Genomic DNA, 21,887 nt, shown 5'->3' on the forward strand with positions numbered 1-21,887 from the left:
CAGGGGTAAAAAGTATTTGGGATGTAGTTAGGTGAGGGCTAAATAGAAGCAATAGTAGAAATAGTATGGCACTCAACATTAGATTTTTAAGAAGAAGCCAAGCTCCAGGCAATACTCAGTTTCGCAGTTAATTTTGGTTTTCAGTCTCATCTAGCTCCAAGCTTTGGGTGGTGACCTAAAGAGTAACACCCTTCAGGGACACAGCGAACAGCTTGGCTATTAAGAAAGAGCTAGAAGTTGGACAGCTGCTCTTTTACATTAAAATCAGTCATTTGAGGTAATTCAGGAATCACATGAGCATACACTGCTATGTACTGTAGAGGTAGTCTGGACATGTCCAACTGGAGACCCCCGAGCAGAGCTAGAAGACCATGGAGTGATAACACATCCCATCTGTCCTGGAAACACCCTGGGATTCCTTGGGAAGAAGCTGAAGGACAAGGTTGGAGAAAATCATGTGTGGACTACTGATTACATTGTTACCACTGCAGCACGATTCTGGATAACTGGTGGAAAAATGAATGGATGGATGCTTTGATGGACTTCTGCTCATGCAGGGATGAGTGAACACAATATCTGAACGTCTTCTCACATTCATAATAGGCCAGCTGGAGAGTTATGATTGTGCACTTACTGAATGTGTTCACTGAATGTATAAAATGTCTGCATCCGTTACTTTAGTAACATGTATTAATATATGCAGCTTTATGGGTTGGAGTTGTTTTTCTCCGTCTTCTCTTTTTTGGTTATTTAATCTCTGCCTCTGCATGAGTTTTTCAAAACTGTCTTTGCTCGGCTTTTATTATAATTGCAGGGGTATTAGACAATGACGTAATTCTTATTAGTTTGACTGAATTATAGCTTGAATGAATGTTTTAGAGAGTATAACCACTTTTTACTAATGAGTGTTTATCTTTAATTATCTGTTGATTTTGATGTCTTGTCAAAGCAAACTGATCTCAGCAAATCCCACCATAGAATTGCCATATTAAGCTTTCTTTCACTCAAAAGATTGTGGCTGATACTGTGATAACGCTTACTGATTGTGTAATTAGCGGCTGCTTTTTCAACTGAATGACAGACGCATCACACATTTGCATATGTTTGCAAAAATGTCTAACAGTGATTGAGTGAGAGAGAATGAGTGACATTCTCTATTGATTAAACTCCAAAAGGCTTTTCAGTTTTTGCCCTCCTGCAGCATTCATCCATTCTGCTACCAGCCTCTGAAAAAGCAGATTCTCTGATGTGTAGTAGTCTTTGCATCAAATCAATACAGGTCTGAAGGCCTTACACTTCCCGTTATTTTTGCTGAAACAGGATTTACAGATTAGAAACAATGAAAAACTAGAGTGCAGAGTGCTGTCAAACATCTTGCATGCCACAGCAGAAGTAAAATAGAACCAGGCTGTTAAAGATAATCTCAAGTGATGATATTTTGCAAACACTTGTGTTTGAAGAGATACACTTGACATAGATAACACCCATTCAGCTTCTTCCGACTGGGTGTTTTTTAAAATGTGTGCTGAAGTATATTATTGCAGCTGTTGAACATCTAGTTTGCCGTAATTGGTTTTCATACAACTCTACAAGTAGTCATTTTGGTTTTTTGTGTGTTTTAACCGCACATTTGATAGTGCATGAACAGCCAGCACTTCTGTCTAAGGGCAGAAATCATGCACAAACTCGCAGTCACACTTTCCACCTCAAAGTTTGCAAGTTCTGTTTAAGGTTATACTGTATTCTTCCCTGCATTTCTCTATTCTCCATGAACACACAGCTCTTCTTTTCCTATCCTTTTAAACCCTGTGATATTTGTAGAATTTCCTTTCTGTTTCTCTAGCTGTTTTCAACTCTGCTGTGTAAAGCTCAACACCCCCTTTGCATTCACATTCACACATACACAATCACACACTCATACACCACCGTTCTACCTTGTCTCATGCTGTCTTATTCCCTTTCTGGTGTGTGGTATGCCCACTAGCAGAGGTTGCCCACCTGTTCTCAGTTGGCACAGACTTCAAGGGCCAGGCCACATCTGGTCATTAGGGGAGGGTGAAGCCCACAGGGCTCTGAGGGCCCGGGGCAAGCTGGAGACTGTAATGAACAGAAGCATCGCTGCCGGCCGGGCTGACACCAAGGGATTTTCTGAGCAAAGGATATGTCCATCAAAGTAGCTTATGAAGTCAGGCGCAGGGAAAGATGATGACTGGGATGGTTGGGTGGGTGGATGAAAACCAGAAGTAAAGGAAAAACAAATCAATTGAAGAACACTCCACCAGAACCAAAAAAGGACTTGAGAAGTAATGTGGCAGAAAACAAAACACGATTCAGTTTAATTACTGAATCACTTATGGACATTTAGGTGGTAGATTAGTACTTAGACTTAAAAGCAGTATAAGCATGAAGAGAGTATTGTACATATAATTCAGATAGCAATCTCTGCAATGGTTCTTCCCTTTCCCTCCACCTTTTCCATCCTTCCACTACATAGATACACACACCCTAACAGACTTCTTCCCTCCACTGGATTTGGCCTGTAAATAAATAATGCCTAATCCTTTTCTGTGGTCTTCTCTTTCTCAGTGATCTCTTGTGGAAACCCAGGAACTCCACGAAATGCCCAGATCTTGATCCACGATGGCCTAACGTTTTCCAGATCCATTACCTACACTTGCAGGGAGGGCTACTACTCCACTGGCCTGCTCACCCGACACTGCACTGTTAACGGGACATGGACCGGCAACATGCCCGAATGCTCAGGTAATCCAAATTATAAAATTCTCACTATGAAGGGCCTCTCGTGTTTTGTTGACATAAGAAGCAGTTCTGTCTGAAGTTAAGTACAGTCAAACATCAGCGAGATACATAACTAGACCCAATAGAGTGGTCAAATATGGATTAAGTAGGTAATATAGTTATGTGTTGTAGGTAATAGAAGAAAATACAGGGAAACAAAGAAGTACATTTTAGTCCTTGTAATGCCAGGTATTGCATTTACTTTATTCTTCTCTGATGAATGACTGATCCCTGGCTCAGTATGAGGAAATTGGTTTAGTGCATGTTGCACTCAAAAGGCTTACCTTTATCATCATGCCTCACAAAAGACGCCCCGATGCTGTACAGAGACGAGAGACCCTGGCAAATGGAGGTCACTAAGAGAACCAGTTTCCTCTGAATAGAGAGGATAAACCCTTAGCAGCCCCATCATGGATGTTAGGACTCAGTAATCCATAGGACTAGAAGAGTACATGTTGACAACAAACTACAGCTGAAGACCTCTACAGAGAGAGGGATGTATGAATTGAAGCCCCTTGGTCAGATTTTTTTTTGTTCAATCTGTTAAAGACGGTATGCTCTAAAGAGATTTACTTGGCGGAAGTTCCTCATAGAGGTGGTAAATTGTCATTTTTTATTTATACGATTTTAATATAGTTTGAGTACAGACCAGCTGAGGTGTTTTATTTACATACTATATCATGTGCAAAGTAGTGGACTGTTCACTTTTGACAATCTAAGGATATTGTTATGCAAGAGCAGGAATTATGTCACTGTATCTCAGCTTTGTAGATAGATGTTCAGGGCACACAATCCTAAATAGACATTGCAGCTCCAGGCAGCTCACTCTTACCCCCCGCTGGGAAATGTGAGTGCTTGCTCAGTCAAGGGGAGACACTACACCTCCAAGAGGCACAGTTTCCTCGCCCTAGTGGGAATTTCACTGGAATGTTGGTCATATACATTTAATAATGCTTTTTTTGTCCCAAGGTAACTGGAACATCACAGGATGTCCTTCTGTGCCCTGGGTTTTCTATCCCACACATTTTCAGCAGAGCTAAGCTATGATGCTGCTGAGTCACACAGTGGAATTCTCTCTGTTGTTACTCGATCACACTGTTTCCCCTGCAGGATGTAAAAGTATAATCAAGAAGAAATGTCGTCCATCGTTGAGCTTTAGGGAGCTACTGTACAAAATTAATCACACGCTTTAGTCTCTGTGCACCTAAAGCTCCAAACTGTAGACAATCAAAGTACAAGGACAGTTCCTACAGAGAAAACATTAAGTTGGCTCCATCAAAAGTTTTTGTTGCATAATACTGTGTGAATACATCATCCAAAAGCAGTTCTCCATAAACAAATGAAGCGCTTATTACCAAGGAAAGAGTCACACCAACTTAAATGCTTTTCAGATTGTTAAGTTTTGTTTACATGGTTAACTGCAACTGGGTCAGTTGCATATAACAGTTCATTAACTTTAAAGCTCAGCTGATCGTATGTTTGAAAAAGTTTGTTTTACTTGCTTATTCCATCCTGTGTGATATTGATTTCCTGAGTACAATCAAATAAAAATAAATAAACAGAACCACTAACTTTTATGACTTATACATGTTACAGCTATGCAGTGTGTCCACTTTTCTTTCTTTTCTTTTTCCTCTACCCAAACAAATGTCCTCTGCATCTGCGTCAAACATAATGGCTCTTAAGCATTTGTTCTTATTAATTTAACTGTTTTTTGATCCTTTAGTGATCAACTGCGGTGACCCTGGAGTACCAGCCAATGGCTTGAGGCTAGGCAATGATGTCACCTACAACCGCACAGTCAGTTTTCAGTGTTCCCCTGGTTTCACCATGGATGCTGACCGAGCCTCAACTCTAATCTGCACAAAGGACCGTACCTGGAATGGCACCAAACCTCTCTGTAAAGGTAAAGTTGTTTATAATGATATGAATGATAGTTTAGTAATTGTGTAATAGTAAAGTCTAGATGAAGGCACAGACAACAGGAAAGAGAGGAGTGACTATGGAGGACTAGAGCATTGATTGATGCAGATATTGTTTTTACAGAAGCATTTATTTCACATCACTTTCTTAAAATAGAACACATCATTTCCGACTAATATGCAAAGCCCATGAACTCCTGCCTCTTTGTTTTTCTGCAGCAATTGTGTGTGGCCCACCGCCTACCATCCCTCAAGGACAAGTTGTTGGTACAGACTTCACCTGGGGCTCTAGCATCAGCTACTCTTGTAACCAAGGTTACCAGCTGTCCCTTCCCACTGTGTTAACATGCCAGGGCAACGGCAACTGGAGTGGGGAGAAACCCCAGTGCTTCCGTAAGTGGCACCACGCTGGAGTGCCTAATTACATTACATGTCATTGGTATCCCTCTGACATTTATTTCACATGTGTGCAGTACGCATGTCTCTTTGTGTGACATTTCAACCCCCTTGGAAGATATTATATCCAAACACAACTCGATTAGTATGTCACCTCACATTTCCCTGTTGGGTCTGTCTTTCCCCCACCTGTCTTTATCTATGCAGCTGTTTTCTGCGGGGACCCCGGGATGCCAGCCCAGGGAAGGAGGGAGGACCGAGGATTCACCTATCTCTCCTCTGTCTCCTTCTCCTGCGACCCTCCTCTTGTCCTGGTGGGCTCTACCAGGAGATATTGTCAATATGATGGCACGTGGAGTGGCACACAGCCCTCTTGCATTGGTAAACTACTTAATCATTCCTCACTTTAAAATGTAGATCATCTTATCAAGTGTTTTTAACTCAGTGCTTGATGTACTAATCAGAGTAATGACATACAAGTAGGGTAAGGTTGTTCACAACAGTTGATCTTAAACCAGAGCACAGCATTAGAATCAGTTAAGTTTTTAATTCATGACTTGCATTCTGCTCCATTTGTTTCTCATGCAAGTCCTGATTGCCCTCTACAATCAGCAAATAATGCTTGAAAAAACTACTTGTCCAAGCTAACAAGCAATATTGATTCCGGTTTTCAATTTTAATCTGTTTAATTAATTCAAGCAGCCAAAAACATTTGTTTCACCTACTGCAGAAAAGCCTCGGGTTCAGTCAAATTTTTCATAACAGCGTAGACATAATCTAGAGAAACTGTGAGGCTGGCAATTCAAGACAGCAGCAGGGCCCTGTTTCACTAGATCTACCACAGGCAAGCTGTGCTTTGCAGCATTAAAGCATGAGATTATCCTGAAAGTAGAGTCATTGGGTGTCTTAATCCAAAAACAAAAAGATCCAGCACGTTGCTTTTAAGAGCAACAGCATGAAAAGTGGTCTGTTAACCCGGGTTGATCAACATAATTGGGTTGGTACAAGAAAAACTATACAATGAAACACATAAATTGTGTCATCTGATCAACAGGGGCTTGTGGATTGTAAAAGCCAGAGAGTCTGTCATTGTGTTCTACAGTAAGCTTCTTTGAGTGGGATAGACAGTGGGTTCAGATTAACAATAAAAGACTTTGAGATCTGTTTGTGTGTGTGTATCCTGACTAACATGTGTGCACTGTGTGTTTGTGCATGGTTGTCAGTATACAGTCCGTTCTTCATATGAGATACGTGAAGAAAGTAATATCCCATTTATTTTGTTGTGTTTTAGATCCAACTCACACGACCTGTGGAGACTCTGGCAGCCCTCTCTTTGGGAACCAGAACAACAGCCAAGGCTATCAGGTCAGAATAAAAGCATTTCCATGTACAAATTGAATACTGACACTTTTGTGGGCAAAATCTTTTATGCTTTTATGTAAAATTTGTGTGCTCATTGTCTAATCCATATCCTCACATGCTCTTGTATGTCCTCTTACAGATCGGCAGCACTGTGTTCTTCAGCTGCAGAAAGGGCTACTTACTTCAGGGCTCCATTTCTCGCACTTGTCTGCCCAACCTTACTTGGAGTGGTTTTCAGCCTGAGTGCATTGGTGAGCAAAGTTTGCTGTGTTGCATACTTATATGGAAAACCTAACCTGGTGTGCAGAAGTGAATTCAAAAATGTTCATTGAATCCTGCATTTGCTGTTGCTCTCATATGCTCTTCCTCGACTCCTCACAATATTCCATTAGTCCGCTTCACCATTTTTTCTTTGTATGTTGCTCTTCTCATACCTGTTCAGGCTCATCTCCACGTGCTTTCTTTTCTCATCCACCTGCTTGTCCACAATCCAACTATCCATTTCTTTGGTGTATTTAATCTTGCTCTCCCTCTTTTTCTCCAGCCCACCATTGCAGCCAGCCAGAGCTGCCAGCCCAGTCTGATGTAAGAGCCATTGAACTACCATCCCTTGGCTACACACTGATCTATACATGTCAGCCTAGCTACTACTTGGCCGGAGGATCAGAGCACAGGACATGCAGGTCCGATGGGAGCTGGACTGGGAAGCCACCTCTCTGTGCAGGTATAAATGTAGTTACATTGCATTCATGAGGGAGCGTGGAGAAATATGAAAAATGCAAACACGTAGCAAGATAACTCCATCAAGTATAATAGACTAAAAACTTTCCCATGAAAGCACATAGATAAAACACTTGACTTTAAGATTTACAACCTGCAGTTTCCATTATTAGTCTCTGTTGAGACCACCAGGCTCTGTGCTGGTGGAGGACTCAGTGGTGACTCAGGTTGGGAAATTGGGAATCAGCTAATGTTGATGAATAGCTCTCTTATCACTTGCTTATTCTCAGACACATGCCAAGCCTGGACAGCCCATCCATCACACAATTACAGTGCGTGGAACTACACACACACACACGCACACAAATGCATACACACAGGCTTGGGAGCATTAACAAGGGTGCAAAACCTGATTAGGCCAATGCTTCCCATTGATTAGGTTAGCAGAAGTACCTCTTATAAATGGTGAGGCAGTGTTAACAAGGTCTTGCAGACAAATAGACTGCCATTAAGACACCCCCAAGCACTGGCCTAAATACATACAGGAAAAAAAATAAAGCCATCGACACACAATTATCCAGGATAGACGAACGCTAATGGGTTAACGAGAAAGAAGTACTAAAGAGGGATATCCATTTGATGAATTCCAATGCCCAGCCGCTGGTGAAATATCGAGGTTGATGGGTATTTTTAAGGCCGTGCCATTAGGAGAGAAGGAAAGAAAGAGAACTGGCCTTAGCACATACAGGATATTAACAGCGCCTGTGGGTGCAGTGATGGAAGGGCGACTCTAAGACTGGCAGCTAATAAAGTGTAACGCTGTGGGATTGTGTGTGTGCATGTGTTTGCTTGTGTTTGTTTATATTTATCCATGGTGTTGTCAGTGTCCATAAACTACCATCAGTATACCTGTCTTTGTTTGTATTTTGGTGTAAAGCCCTCCTCGCTGTGTTTGCTTGTGTGGGTGTATGTTTACTACTGTGGTGTAGTCCTAAGACCCCGTGTGAGCAGTAAGGCATTATTAAAGTGCTTCCCCCTGAAGCAGGGAAACTGTGTCTCTGACTGAGCCATCGCCCCATGGGGACAACTGAGCTGCTCTTTGACGTATGAGTCAAGTCCTGTCGCTGGCAGCCCTCACTCAGGCCACTGAAGGGTGATGAGTTGTGGAGGTAGACATGAATTGCTGATGGCGATATCCTCCTACTGCAATTACCTTAGAGCTGTATTGTTAAAGGAGGAAATTGTAACTTTTATTATTACTTCCCAGGGCTTACACTTTACCTGTTTGTAGGACAAACTTGTAAATTATGTTGTTTTGTTTGTTTGTTTATTTTTTTCAGCTGATAACCGACCAAGTGGTAAGAGCCCAGTGGGGACAGTGCAAGAGCCACCTTCAAAATTACCAGGTAAAACATGTCCTCCTTTCATTCCAAGATGTTTTAACAAAATTTTCTGATGATGCTTTTAATCAGAAAAAGTGTGTAGTTCTCTGCGGAAATCTGGGAATGGTTTACGTTGTCCTCGTGTGTGTGGGCCCCAAAGTTTTTCTTTTTTTTTAAACAAGTTGATTAATACTGTTTCTTTAAGTATCACTCTCAGAACTGCTTAGTAACACCTTGTCTGATGAGCCCTTTTGCTCAGTGTTAATTGGTACAAGCCTGTACAGTCATCTGGAACTTTGTTGGTGAAAAAAAAAGAATGATATTCTCTAACTTTTTTATTTTCATTGAATGGCTGACTGACTGACTGACTGACTGACTGACTGACTGACTGACTGACTGACTGACTGACTGACTGACTGACTGACTGACTGACTGACTGACTGACTGACTGACTGACTGAATGACTGACTGACTGAATGACTGACAGACCGACCTCCTGGCTTATTTATGTATTTATTTACACTCTTTGTCTCCTTCAGTCCCGCCAGGTGTCTTTGCTAAGAACTCTCTTTGGAGGGGATCCTATGAGTACCTGGGGAAGAAGCAGCCGGCTATGCTGAGCATCACTGCCTATGAACCCTTCAGCAACCGTGTTAACGGGACACTCATTGACCACAGCGGAGTAGAACTTAAACTAGCCGGTGGGTACAACAAGAAGAGACCTTTTAACAAACAAACCCAAACACACCTATTGTGATCTTCAGTATAAATAGAAACTCTGATTTACACAAATATACAAATATTAGACAGATTCAAGTGAGGACAAGTGTGAAAAAGAACTATGTAGTCTCTACATGGAGAGGTTCATTGCTACTGGTCCTTAATTGCGCACAATTATCTTTTTTCCCTATGGCATGATTACTTTACCGCAGTGGTCGTTAAGACAACATTTGCATTAGTAATGGCTTGGACATTTCCCTTCTCTGTACCCGTGTGCCATCAGTCTTCATCAATAATAATAATAATAATAATAATACCTAAGTTTTATATAGCGCTTTTAAATAACTCAAAGACGCTTTACAAGAGAGACAAATAAATAAATAAATACAAATAAAGACATACAAGACAAGCAGACGACAAGGGAAGAGGTGGAAAAATTAATGTGAGGGGAATGCCTGTTTGAAAAGGTATGTTTTTAACTGTTTCTTAAATGAATGAAGTGAGTCAGAAGCACGGATGTGTGGGGGGAGAGAGTTGCAGAGGTTGGGGGCGGCTATGGCAAAGGCCCGGTCCCCCAAGGTACAGTGTTTGTAAAAAATTTGTTTCTTCTGCGACAAATTACCAGAGTCTGCACTGAAGGTAATGTGGCCTATTCAGAGTGAAATACTAATCTTCTGTGCCCGCTGAGTAATTACATTTCATTGTTGTGAAACCATGCTATACAAATTTTCACACCAAGTTTAACTTTTTTTCTTAAAACATACTACAGGCAAGGTCCAATACAACAGTCTTGTTTTGCTGTTAAGAAAATGCCCTCGCTTTTTTTTAAAGCAAGGTTTTGAATTAAGCTGCCAAAAACATCACCAATTCAGCCTCTAAGGAGGGCCTGCAGCCTCTCAGTTTTTAACCTAATTATCCATGCAGTGATCTAGTGAGCAGGAATGTTAAAATAAAGAGGCGCTGTGCTAATTGGCTGTCTGCTGTCTGAAGGAGGAGGGTGCAAACAGATGCAGAGGTGGAAAAACACTCCCCAAAAAACATGGCGAGCACTAGAAAGGAACTTTTCAAATTTTCAGACTATTTTTGGTATTAAGTAAATGAGTTGAAATACAACATACTCTGGCTGCACATATATTTTAGCTTTGTAAGCCTCTTTTATTGTGGCAAACAAGCTCCCTTATAATGTTATTTAAACCAGGCCTGCTTCAAACTCAAATTCAAAGGGGTTATGGAGCTATAGGTCATTAGCAGATTCTTATTGTATTTAAGTACAATAAACTACCTCATCATTTGCTCTTTCCTTCCACACAAGGCAATTGGTTTACCCATATAGCTCCATAGAATATTTCCTCGACTTCATACAAAAAAATAATGCCATGAAGTTTATGGCACATGCACATCAGTAAAGCACGTGCTATCCAGCCAAGCTGATGCACCTTATTGACTATTGTAATGAACTCTAGTTATCATCACAAAGTGGTGACATTTAGCGATGGCACTTCTGCTTTTGTTGGGTCAAGAACTGTTAGTAAAGAAACTTTTGTAAGAGTCAGTGTTGAAGCAAACTTAGCTTTGTACTGACCCTCATTGTTGAAGCAGTCCCAGTGGAAGTGGTTGGCACAAACAAACAAACAAACAAGTTGGTACCAACTTAGCCGAGTACTGTTTTCTCTACTCCTCTGGTGGTGCATAGACAGAATTAAGACATTTGTGTTGGTTTTTGCCATCAACAACAGACCATTTGGCTTTCCTGATCCTAACCTCTAACATCACCATGTTTTTTTTATTATATGGGGCCTTCAAACCACATAATGTATCCTTTTTCGTGCCTGATCTTAATTTTCTTTTTCTTTTGTAAACTCAAAATGATTCTTATTACACCTACAAGATCAGTGTAATGTTTTTCCATAGTTTTCTAAGTGCTAGGATATTCAATAAAATGACCAAAAAGAACACCGAATGAATCATGCTTATTCAGTATTGCATGAGTTGAAATGTTTATTCATTTAATGTGGCATAGATAATGGCTCAAGGTTCCAGATGATCTTTATGGTCCCCAAGGGGTTATTTTTTGTATAGCTAGCAGCAACCACACACAAAAGAAGAAAACACAACATTTCACACCACACAGTATAAACATCTGAGCATCATTCATTTAAGACACCAATGGTAAGAAATTGTTTTAAGTTAACTCCAGCTACATAATCGTATACCCTCCTGGTGCCATGAACATTTACTTCGGTATAATCTTCAACAAACACAATATCTATGCTTCATTGGGTAGTATGTAGAAAAATGTATATATTTGAATCACAGATACTTCTCAATGTTAAAAACTGTGTCATTGTCCTTTTTAGATAATGTGGGTCTTGCTCTGAAAATAACAGTTCACTCTTTTTCTTATAGGCACTTATAAAAGAGAAGAAGCACAGCTGCTGCTTCAGGTCCACCAGATCAGAGGCCCTGTGGAGATCTTTGTCAACAAGTTCAAAATAGACAACTGGGCCCTGGATGGACATGTAAGTGAAAGTCCAGGTCCAAGTTCAGTACTTGCTCCCCTCTGTGTAGCTGCAAAGGTGTTACACCACAAACATACAGCTGTTTATTGTGAAATATGCTCGAGCACACATACACACTAACCTTGTCACTCTGGGGAGATGGAGGGCCCACCAAGAGTTTTCTCTTTAATTAAAATGTCAGTTAAATCATTGCCTGGTAATCAGGACTCGACAGACCCCCTCCACCCCTTTCCTCCATATTATCCCCCAACCCTAGGCACCTCTAATATACACCCACTGTAGATATAATTAAAAAAGCAGGTCACAGTACATGTGTGTTCCGCTGTGCGTGGTTTTATGTTTCATTCACCCCGCAGCAAATGGGTGTTTATATACATGCAGTGAGTTTTCCTTTTGTGTATCATGCTAGCGGGTGTGCAGTGCATCTGTGTGTTTATATTTGTCCTCTTGAGCAGAAAAACGCCATATTAAATGTCAGCTATAAGAGCACCTCTCAGCTCCTTTGACATGATATTTCATTTTCTGCTCCTGCTGCTGACACTTTGATGATATGCTCCTTTGTAAAGCTTGGATGTGACACATAAAGTGTCTGTCTTCCATTCCCCTCTCTCTCTTTTTCTCTAGGTGTCCTACATCCCTTCATCCAACTCCTTTGTGTACCAGGGATTTGTCAGAGGAAAAGGCTTTGGCCAATTTGGTCTCCAGAGACTTGGTGAGTGAGCTGACCGCCTGGTTAAAGGAACCAGTGTGACCAAATGCTCCCTTTGGGGAAGACAGTATGTCTGTGCTATATCTTTTTTTCTATCATAAAAAAAAACATTAAATCAATCACTTTGAATGTGGGCAGTGTCCCTAAGCTTCACAGTGAAAGCTTTCATAGCAAGCCATTTGCTGTTGGATTGATCATTTATTTACTTTTACAAATGTGAAAGCACTTTGAAAAAAGTGTCTGTGAACCCAGCATAAAGAGGCAGACACAGTTCACAAACATGATTAATAGTCATGCATACGCACATACAACACAGCTTCTCAAAATCTTTCCTCTGGGAGTTTATGAGTAGTGTTGACGCCTGTGGAATCAATGCCATATTAAGTAACCTCACATCACTTAGTTTTGATACAGTAAATGTCCTCTATTCTGCTGTGTGTCATCCTTTGTTTCCTTCAGCGGCTTCAGCTCTGCCACTGGTATAGATTTTTTTATTTTTTTCAAAAGGCTGCGGTTATCCATATATTCCACTTCATGTTTGTGACCTAGAAATCCAAACCATGTGATCCTCCTCGCTGGGATTTTTGTTTCATTTTGTATACAGAAAACCCTTCCATTCGCTCCCATGGAGCTGAATTGTTGTTGCAGTCAAGCATGTGTTTGTGTGGATATTTCCCCCCCCATTTTCCCCATGGTTTGATGCAACGGAAACTCTCCCCACTGCTCTGTGTAGGATATATAAGGCATACATGGAAAAGGAAGGTAGGATATGTAGAATTCTATCTGCGGATGTGGATCTGCATTTTGATTAGTGCATATTAAAATGCTGCTGGTGCTGTTTTGGCTGTAAACAATACTGGTTTACTGCTGCCATCATCTGTTACAACCCAGCTAAGAAGGTTGATGAAAACATATTTAATCAGTGTAAAACATCAGGTGCAAAAAAGCAAAATGCCTTTAGCGTTGGAGCCAGTCTTACTCTTGATCGGTCCCACACAATATCAAAGCAATCAGATACATATTAAATTAAATATTCAGCAAAGTGCTCTATTTGAACTGAAATCTTTGCTGTCCACCAGTGATAGTTTATAACAATAAGGGTAATTTTTAAGAAGTTTTAGCCTGTCACTGTACCCCTTCAGCAAATTGTTTTCATGTTAATACATAAACATGATGGAACCCAAAAGAAACATTATCTCTGTGGGAAAAATCAAATTCACTTCAGATAAAATCACATTTTCTACACAGATTTGTCAGCACTCAGCAGTTTCAAGAAAAAATAGTCCAGATTGGATTGACTTTTGATTTGACAGTAAGAAACTCAGAAGAGCAGGAGTAGTGTTATAGAAAAAAACAGAGCAGGTATGGGCAAGAATGTAGAATTGACCAATTTGAAAAGGTGTTAACACAGATTAAGCGTGTGTATGCAGGGGAATGATTCTGTGGACATGGTGAAAGTGGATATAAAAATCTGCTGTAATGAGAGTGATGCTTGAACAGCAGGTGCAGAGTCCTCTCCCCCCACCACCCTGCCTCAGCACACACTGATCGAGCAAACAGCTCTTTATTAATAGAGAGGACTGGGGCTGGTGCCAGAGTTTTCATGTGTATTTTAGTTTAAGTCTGTATGAGAAAAGGGATATGAGCCTGGGAGGTGGGTTGGACATCTTGAAATCCATCCTACTCAATTTGTTGAGGTTTTTGTGTTTTGTTTTAGCTCGGTGGTGGGGAAAGTGCGGCGGCATTTTGCCTGCGTGAGTGTGTGTGCGTTTGTTTGTGTTCTCGCACCCATGCAGCAGGGGGTTGATTGGCGAACGCTACAGAACCCATTAATTGAATTCCTTCTTGTTTGTCACTCGTCCTTTATCAGAGATTTTTTGGCATTCTGTGGCAAACAGGTGGGCTGTCACTCCTCCAATGGTGCTGCTGCAGACACACACCTCCATAAATTATATGATGAATCTGAAATGACTTAATAACTGTCGGCCTTTAATGTCAGTAATTAAGAGTCATTGTTAGGATAATGGAATGTGACGTTCCCTGGGGGAGAAATATGCAAAATAAAAGTGTGCAATAAAAGTAAAAGTCACTATTTACACAATTTATTCAGCTTTTTTCAGCAAACACAATTCTTTTCATTTCCCTTTATTTAACCTTTTTTCTGTTTATTTACCAAAAAAATGTCATCACACAATATTGGGAGGAGATAAAACGATAATGTTCCTTTTCTATATTTCATTTATTTGTGTGATTTATGTGATTGGATCTTAATGTTTCCCACTGAGATAATTGTATAATCTAGATGCTAAAGCAACATCTCAATGTATTTTCTCTGTATTGTTTTACAGAGAGTTTAGACCCCAGCAAAGAAAACCCAGGCTACAACTTTGCATCCAACAGCAGTTCAGTGGCAGCAGCCATCCTAGTGCCTTTTATAGCAATGATTATTGCAGGCTTCGCTCTGTACCTCTACAAACACAGGTAAGGCTCACAGCTAATACACTGTACTTAATAGCACTCACATCAGTAATAGATATTTAAACATTGATTTCTGCTGATACACTTCTTTCCTCTATTTGAAGAGTTAATGTCTGCAAAATCAGCTCTTTCCAGATAAGACTCTTGCTTGATTTTTCTCAAGAAATGTTTAAATACATTCTCAACCACCTGACAAATACATTTATAAAATTTGGACGTGTTTAACCCATTTTGAGAATTAGAAATAGGACCTCAAAGCACCAAAGTCAAAATCTGTGTCAATTAAAAAAAAGTAAATTTCCTACCCACATAATTTTGCAGGTTCTTAACAGTGACACCAGACAAATGACTGCCTCTTAAACCTTCTCAAACACTGTCCTTTTCTGAGTTTATAATAAAATGAGTTAGCAACTGAGCACACTGCCTAACTTTTAACATGAAATTGTTACAGGGCTTCATCAAATAAATTTAAAAAAAAACGCTCCATGCTCCATTGCAAATCAGTAACCTCATACTACATCAGTGTTCAATCTGTTGGTCAAGTCACAGTAATGATTTGGAAAATACTTTAAAGTAAATTAAAGACACAAAGATGATAATACATTTTAGTCATGACCCATGTAGTGAATAGTGTCTCTTCCAAATACTGCTGATACTGTATTATGAGACTGTAATGTAAACCAGCTTATCATTTATTATTTGTTTGTTTCATATTAGAAGAAGACCCAAAGTCCCCTTCAATGGTTACGTGGGCCATGAGAACACAAATGGACGAGCTACATTTGAGAACCCTATGTATGACCGCAACATCCAGCCTACTGACATCATGGCCAATGAGACAGAGTTCACAGTCAGCACAGTGTGCACAGCTGTATAGCAACCGCTTCCTCCTGAGGTAAGTTTCACACACAACCAGGTCATCATAATAAAGTAAGCAGTTAGAGCAGCAGGCATCCTTGGATGCACATTTCTCTGAAAGTAGATGAAGTTATTAGCCCATGGCTTGGCCAAGCCAATCACACATCAAAACTGCTGAGGCAACAAGACACAGACTCAGAATTCTGTTTCATATTAAACCTTTTACATTGTCTCTCTGGAATCTCCTGAGGAGAGAAAAGTCAGGGATTGGATTTTTCTTGTTGCACATCCTTTAACCTGTATCTCTTACATGGATGCTTTTTGGTTTGTGTGTAGTACAAGTTCAAAACTGCTGAGGGATTTACATTAATGCTTGTGTGCTCTCTCTTCTCTTTGATCCCTTCATCTTTGTGTCCATTCTTTTGGTTAACGCTCACAACTTCATTGGTTTTTTGCCAATCTTTTAACTTTCTGTACCTTCCCTTTTCTGTCTAAATTTTCTTTACATTCTAATTTCCCCTGCCATCTTGTCCTTATTCTACACACAAATCATCCCTGCATGTATTCATCCTTGATTCAGTTAGGGGAGGAGGAGTGCACCACATCTTCGCCTGCCAACAGAGGACATCCACAGTTCCTCAAGCAGAGGGCAAGACAAAGATTATTTTATTCACTGAAATACATTCAAGAAACATCTCCGGTGGAAAAGAGGCTCTTACCTGCAGGAGACAAGACAAAAAAGAAACCATGTGAAGACGATGACTGTAACTAATTCCAACAACAACGACATGCTTTTGTAACTTTACATGGTTTCTTGATCATTTTCCATGTTTAAGGAAAATATTTCACCTGACTCTGCAGCCAGCTGGCAGGAGCGATGCTGGAAGCAATGCTGTGAAGACTTTTTCACCACGCTCCGCCTAACCCAAAGGGAATTTAATGGTCAACTTTAGTCAAGAATTTGACCTGTAGCTAACAGAGATCTCTGTGCAAGTGAACTGTAAGGCCAACAGCCGTGTGTTGAATCAAAGAGAGACAGTCTGGACTGTTTTCCATTTGCTTTTTATGCATTTTGCCTTTTTCCTCTACACACTGCTTGCTTTCTGTGATGACTGATTGGGAATCCATTTTTTTCCAAGTCATCTGCTCCTGAGGGTGTCGAAAGGTTTTATTAGAGGCCCCGAGCCTCTGGCAGAGGATGAATTAAAAATTCAGTAACTTTTTGAAGGCCATGTTGGAGACACATTTTATCATTACTTTTTACTTTTGGAGCTTTTTTTTCTTTACATTCTTTCTTCTTTTTTTTTCTTTTTGAAGCAGGGATGGATCTCTGCTTGCTGAGGCAGCTGTGTCCAGAGCCGGGGTTAAAAGGTAGCTTTGGCTGGGCTGCTGAAAAAAGGCACTCAGTGAAAGTGTTGAGAGAATTTTTGTGAATATATAGTGAGCAAGAGTGCGTGGATTTCTGCACATGTTTGTGATGGCGGCATCTGAAATCTACCCAAAAAATGTGCTCTCTGTTTTGGCCCCAAAGTTTCCACCAAACAAATTTGCATTGTTTTCCTCTTTCATTTTTTGAGGCATTCTGAGGAGTGGTTTTAGTACTATTACCTTACCTAGATGCTCTGGACACAAATAAAAAGCTACTTATAGGAGACTGACAATGTAAAGATCCATTCAGAAAACTCAGTCAAACGCACTTTGTTGTTCCAACTTCAGCCACATGTTTTTGCTTAGTGATGAGTCATTCACCTCCAACTTTTCATGACAGGGACAAATCGAAAAAAAAAAAAAGAAAAAGAAAAAATACGTGTGGATCTACATCTCTAACTGCCTGCCACTGTCACACCAAGGCACCAGAGGAGGAAAAACATTGGCTGGCTCAAAAAAGGGACGGGATGCAATACATCACATTTTCATGGAGAATATACGCCTTTGGATCACTTTTCTGCCTTTTTATTTTCTTCATTACCAAATCCAAAACAAGCTGTAGCACCAAGGACAGGAGCAAAACGTGGCAAAATCTCTTTGGAAAGGCCACAAGTCTGATGTCAAATCGTTATTGACTTTCTTTTTAATCCCTCTGCCACCTCCACATCCTTTGTTGGCTTCAAGGTGGTATGTACTGTGTTCTCTCTGAGATCAAGATGCAGCATGGGCTCTCCAAACTAGGCCTTAGGAAAAAAAAGATCAAAGTGTGGTCATGTTTAAGCTCCCACAAAGTGTTCAACTGAAGGCACCAGAGTCTGAAGAATGGATGAGTCAGTGATCTGCTCCCCCTGGATTACATTCAGGTCTTTTCCTCCAAGTTAACTTCTGACAGTTCCATTCTGTCGAAAAAGAGTTGTGTTGCTTTGTTTTGTTTCCCCTCATCATGAGAATGTTGCAGAAGGCTTCCTCAGAGCCGTGACATCGGGGGAGCTGCTGGCATACTGATTACTCCCATGCATTAAATTGGAAATGATGAATATGATGTGGAAAAAATGGTGTTTTTGCCTCTAATGCTTACACTTGTCAAATATGTGGCAACTAAGGAGAGAGATACAGAAATACAGTTTGGAAGTGTGACACAGGAAGGATCTGCCATTGGATTGAACAGCAGGACACTACCCTGGCCGGTGAATAACGAGGAGTTCAAAACATTTACGCTTTGTGAACCTGATGGTGTGTGTGTGTGTGTGTGTGTGTGTGTGTGTGTGTGTGTGTGTGTGTGTGTGTGTGTGTGTGTGTGTGTGTGTATGCATGTTCAAGGAGTAGCGGAGTCAAAGAAAGGAAACTGGATTTCAAACACTCTGCTCCCAGCTATTTGCCACTTTCTGTCCCCATATCTGTGTATCCTGTGGATGCTGAGTGGGGTGAATAGTGCTCAAATTTCACTTCAGCAAATTGAGCCATTACATGCTGTTTGCTTTAATTCAGCCCCGCTTCACTGTGGTACCCATGTTGAATCCTGAATTCATCCTACCATCACCACTGACAGGACAGATCCTCAATTACGTACTGTTTGACCTAAAAGAAAAAAGCAGTCCTTTTCAAACTTTTGATTGGTCATGTTTTCTTTGGCTGTTTTTCTTTTTTTCCCGATTGGCTTTTTTGTTGTTGTTTCTCTGTTCTATATGTTGGATATATTACTGCAGCATTGTTGCTTTCACAGTCAAAGTCAACCTCCATAACAACAGTATTTTTTTAATGAAGTCTTTAAAGTCACCTACAGTACATAATTTCCCTCAGAAATCCAGGCCTTTGAAACCAATCACTGTATTGTTCCTTCAATCAGTTTCGCTGTGGGTCGGTAATTGCTTTTACAATTTTATTACTTTTAAAGCTCTCGCTTATCTCGACAGTACAGATAGAATATTGCCCCTTGCCTGCTCCGGTCATGAATTGATGGAAAAGGAAACGATTGAATTACCCTGGAGATTTCACGGGAGAGGAGCAGTTGCACTCACATTATCTTGGAGACATTGTTACTCAGTTCTCCTGTTTGTGTGCGGATGTTGCATTCAACATATTATTTATTTGGATTCTGAAATTGCTTGAAATGTTTCCTTGTTTGTTGCATTCCATTTAGTTTCTCTGGAGGTCACTTTGATACGATCTGTATCCTCCATTCATTTATCCCATATACACATTTAACACACATTACATCACACATCATCAAGCTGTGCTGAGAATTAAACAAATGTGGTGAGACATGACGCCCTCACTCTCTCACTCACACACAGAACAGATGCTGTTTGACTAGGTGAAGACTTCAGATCTGGACAAACATTACACAAGAGCATAAGCTAACACCAATATGATTGTTTTACCAACAAGGGCTCAGTCTCTAGAAATACAGAAATGGTTTTAAAAGACCAGACTCATACCTTTTATTTGTTTCCTTTTCTTTCTTTTTTTAATGTTTTATTTACCTCCTCCAGTCTCCAATAAGCACTTTACATTCATTATAGTGCCTTGGTACAACCCCGTGATATGATGAGACGACTGTAGTGGGTCTATATATGTGTTCCAAAATTCCAAGCCTCATCATTTCTTTACAAAGCACGGGGTGATTGAAAGGTTTTTGTGTCAGATAGTAAATTAGAGTATTTTTCTTTGATTTTCAGTCAAGTCCTTGTAATAATCTCTGCATGTATAACCCAGATAGGCTTAGAGATGTGCCTAACGAAGGAAAACAGTGCTCTTTGTGTCTGTGTTTGTGAAAACATCTCGTTAGGAACGCGTCAGAAAACTATCAATTTTTACCCCTCCTGAAGGAGCATTGAGGCCATTAGTATTTTATTTTGTTGCACAAGGACTAATGGCATGGATTTTTTGTGCTTGGTTGGGTGTTTGTGTTGTGTGATTTTTGAGAGTTTAAAAAGTTCCCTTTTTTAACCAAAGAAAGTTATCCACATTTAGCCAAATTAAAATCAAAATCAAGATCAGCTCTGTCAAGTGTTTATCCCTCTGTCTTCAGTTAGTTTACTTAGTGTATTTAAGTGTTTAATGATGAAAAAGAGATTTTTAGATTAATGCTTTTAATATTGGCGGAACAGAAGTTTTTCTTAATGGACGCTACATCTATATAAGTCTCCTTTAAAAAAATATGAGCTAGTTGAAAAAGTTCTCAAAGAAAGTGAAGTTCAGTTCTATGAAGATCACTAAGTTCTGTATGGAGCTGTGCTGTAAGAGTCTGAAGAGAGTCTTTCTTGATAGCAGCTGGCTACTTCCTGGTTCTCTTTGCATATTTAAAGAGAGACACCCCGGTTCATCTTAGGCTCATTTTCGTTATCAGACAGACACAGCTCTGAGTTCCCTCCAGCTCACCATCTCTTCCATTATAAAACGCACCGCAGCTATGTTCTTTGACTTCCCATTGAGTTCACTGAATTTTCTCACAGCCAGAGTTAGGCCGAAAGCGTCCCAATTCTTCATGCACTTAGAGCTCTCACATTTCTGCACAGGCCACAGTGTACATGTATTGAAAAACCAAGCAATCCATCAGACGTGCTGTGTGACATATTCTACATCAACTATCATTTGTAATCTTCCATCTTCCATTGTCACTGCGAGTCGACGGCTGTGACAAAGCCACACTTACTGCTGTGTTTTCAGTCCCATTCCATCCAATTTGCTTTCACTATTCAGCCCATTTTAGTCTGTCTACTGAACTGAAGCATGGGGGAGAGGGAAAAAGATGTATTTTTTAAAAAGTTTTGGAACTAAGATAATTTCATTCTATAAATGGAGATAAGAGTGGATTCGAAGTACCATCATTTTCCATCAGATGAGTTGAGTTATTACTGAAAACTACCGAATGTATTTCATTTCACTGAGTGCATCAGAACTTATCTATCTGTACTGTTCAGTATTTGTAACCCCACGACTGCTGCTCCTCTGTTGGTGTGCAGTAATGGAAAAGAAATCTGCTTTACCACAATGTGTCATCCTTAAATTAAAAATAGAATGTCCAAATTATTTATTGTATAATATAGCAAAACATTTACAGAGAGCTGCTTACAATTACCACAGACTTTCCTAGATCATGTTCCTCTGTTTGTCATGCCAAGGTTATTATCTTTGTTTTCTTTTCCATGACAATTACTTCATGCCCAGTAGATCTCTCAACTAGCCTCTAAGCGAGACTAGAACTCGACAACCCATAGCGCCTAAGCCCGATCAACACGGCCCTTGAACGCCTCAACAAAACAACAACACAGTAAATGACAAAGATTCAGTGTCGATGTCTTGCTGTACACCAAAAGGGTTACCTGTAAAGAAACGGACAAACATGGACTTCAGCAGACTGTAACTACAGAGAGCAACTTTAGAGGGAAACATCTCTAAGAAAAGAGAATATGTTAACGAATAAAAACTTTTTTGTACAGAGATATATTTTTATGGAAATAAATTTGTAATATAAAAAGAAAAAATGGATTGACATATATGTAAATGTTTTTCTTTTTCATTATTGTAGTACAAATGCTAGTGGGGAGTATATGAAAAATCTCTATATATAAATATATAAATATATATATAA

General features: G+C 40.1%; 1 protein-coding gene across 1 annotated transcript in view; it reads left to right on the plus strand.

Moving 5' to 3' along the window:
* Window positions 1-19,181, plus strand: part of csmd2 (CUB and Sushi multiple domains 2) — a 253,729-nt gene extending 234,548 nt beyond the window's left edge. Inside the window, 14 exon segments of the mRNA XM_034704867.1 lie at window positions 2,587-2,763; window positions 4,526-4,705; window positions 4,941-5,114; window positions 5,325-5,498; window positions 6,409-6,482; window positions 6,619-6,730; window positions 7,024-7,203; window positions 8,540-8,605; window positions 9,121-9,282; window positions 11,708-11,820; window positions 12,445-12,532; window positions 14,878-15,010; window positions 15,725-15,902; window positions 16,446-19,181. Of these exon segments, the coding sequence (XP_034560758.1) occupies window positions 2,587-2,763; window positions 4,526-4,705; window positions 4,941-5,114; window positions 5,325-5,498; window positions 6,409-6,482; window positions 6,619-6,730; window positions 7,024-7,203; window positions 8,540-8,605; window positions 9,121-9,282; window positions 11,708-11,820; window positions 12,445-12,532; window positions 14,878-15,010; window positions 15,725-15,884 (1,793 nt within the window). The 3' untranslated portion in view covers window positions 15,885-15,902; window positions 16,446-19,181.
* Window positions 19,182-21,887: the final 2,706 nt, after the last annotated feature.

This window comes from Notolabrus celidotus, chromosome 16 (assembly GCF_009762535.1).
Source record: "Notolabrus celidotus isolate fNotCel1 chromosome 16, fNotCel1.pri, whole genome shotgun sequence".
Lineage (NCBI taxonomy): Eukaryota > Metazoa > Chordata > Actinopteri > Labriformes > Labridae > Notolabrus > Notolabrus celidotus.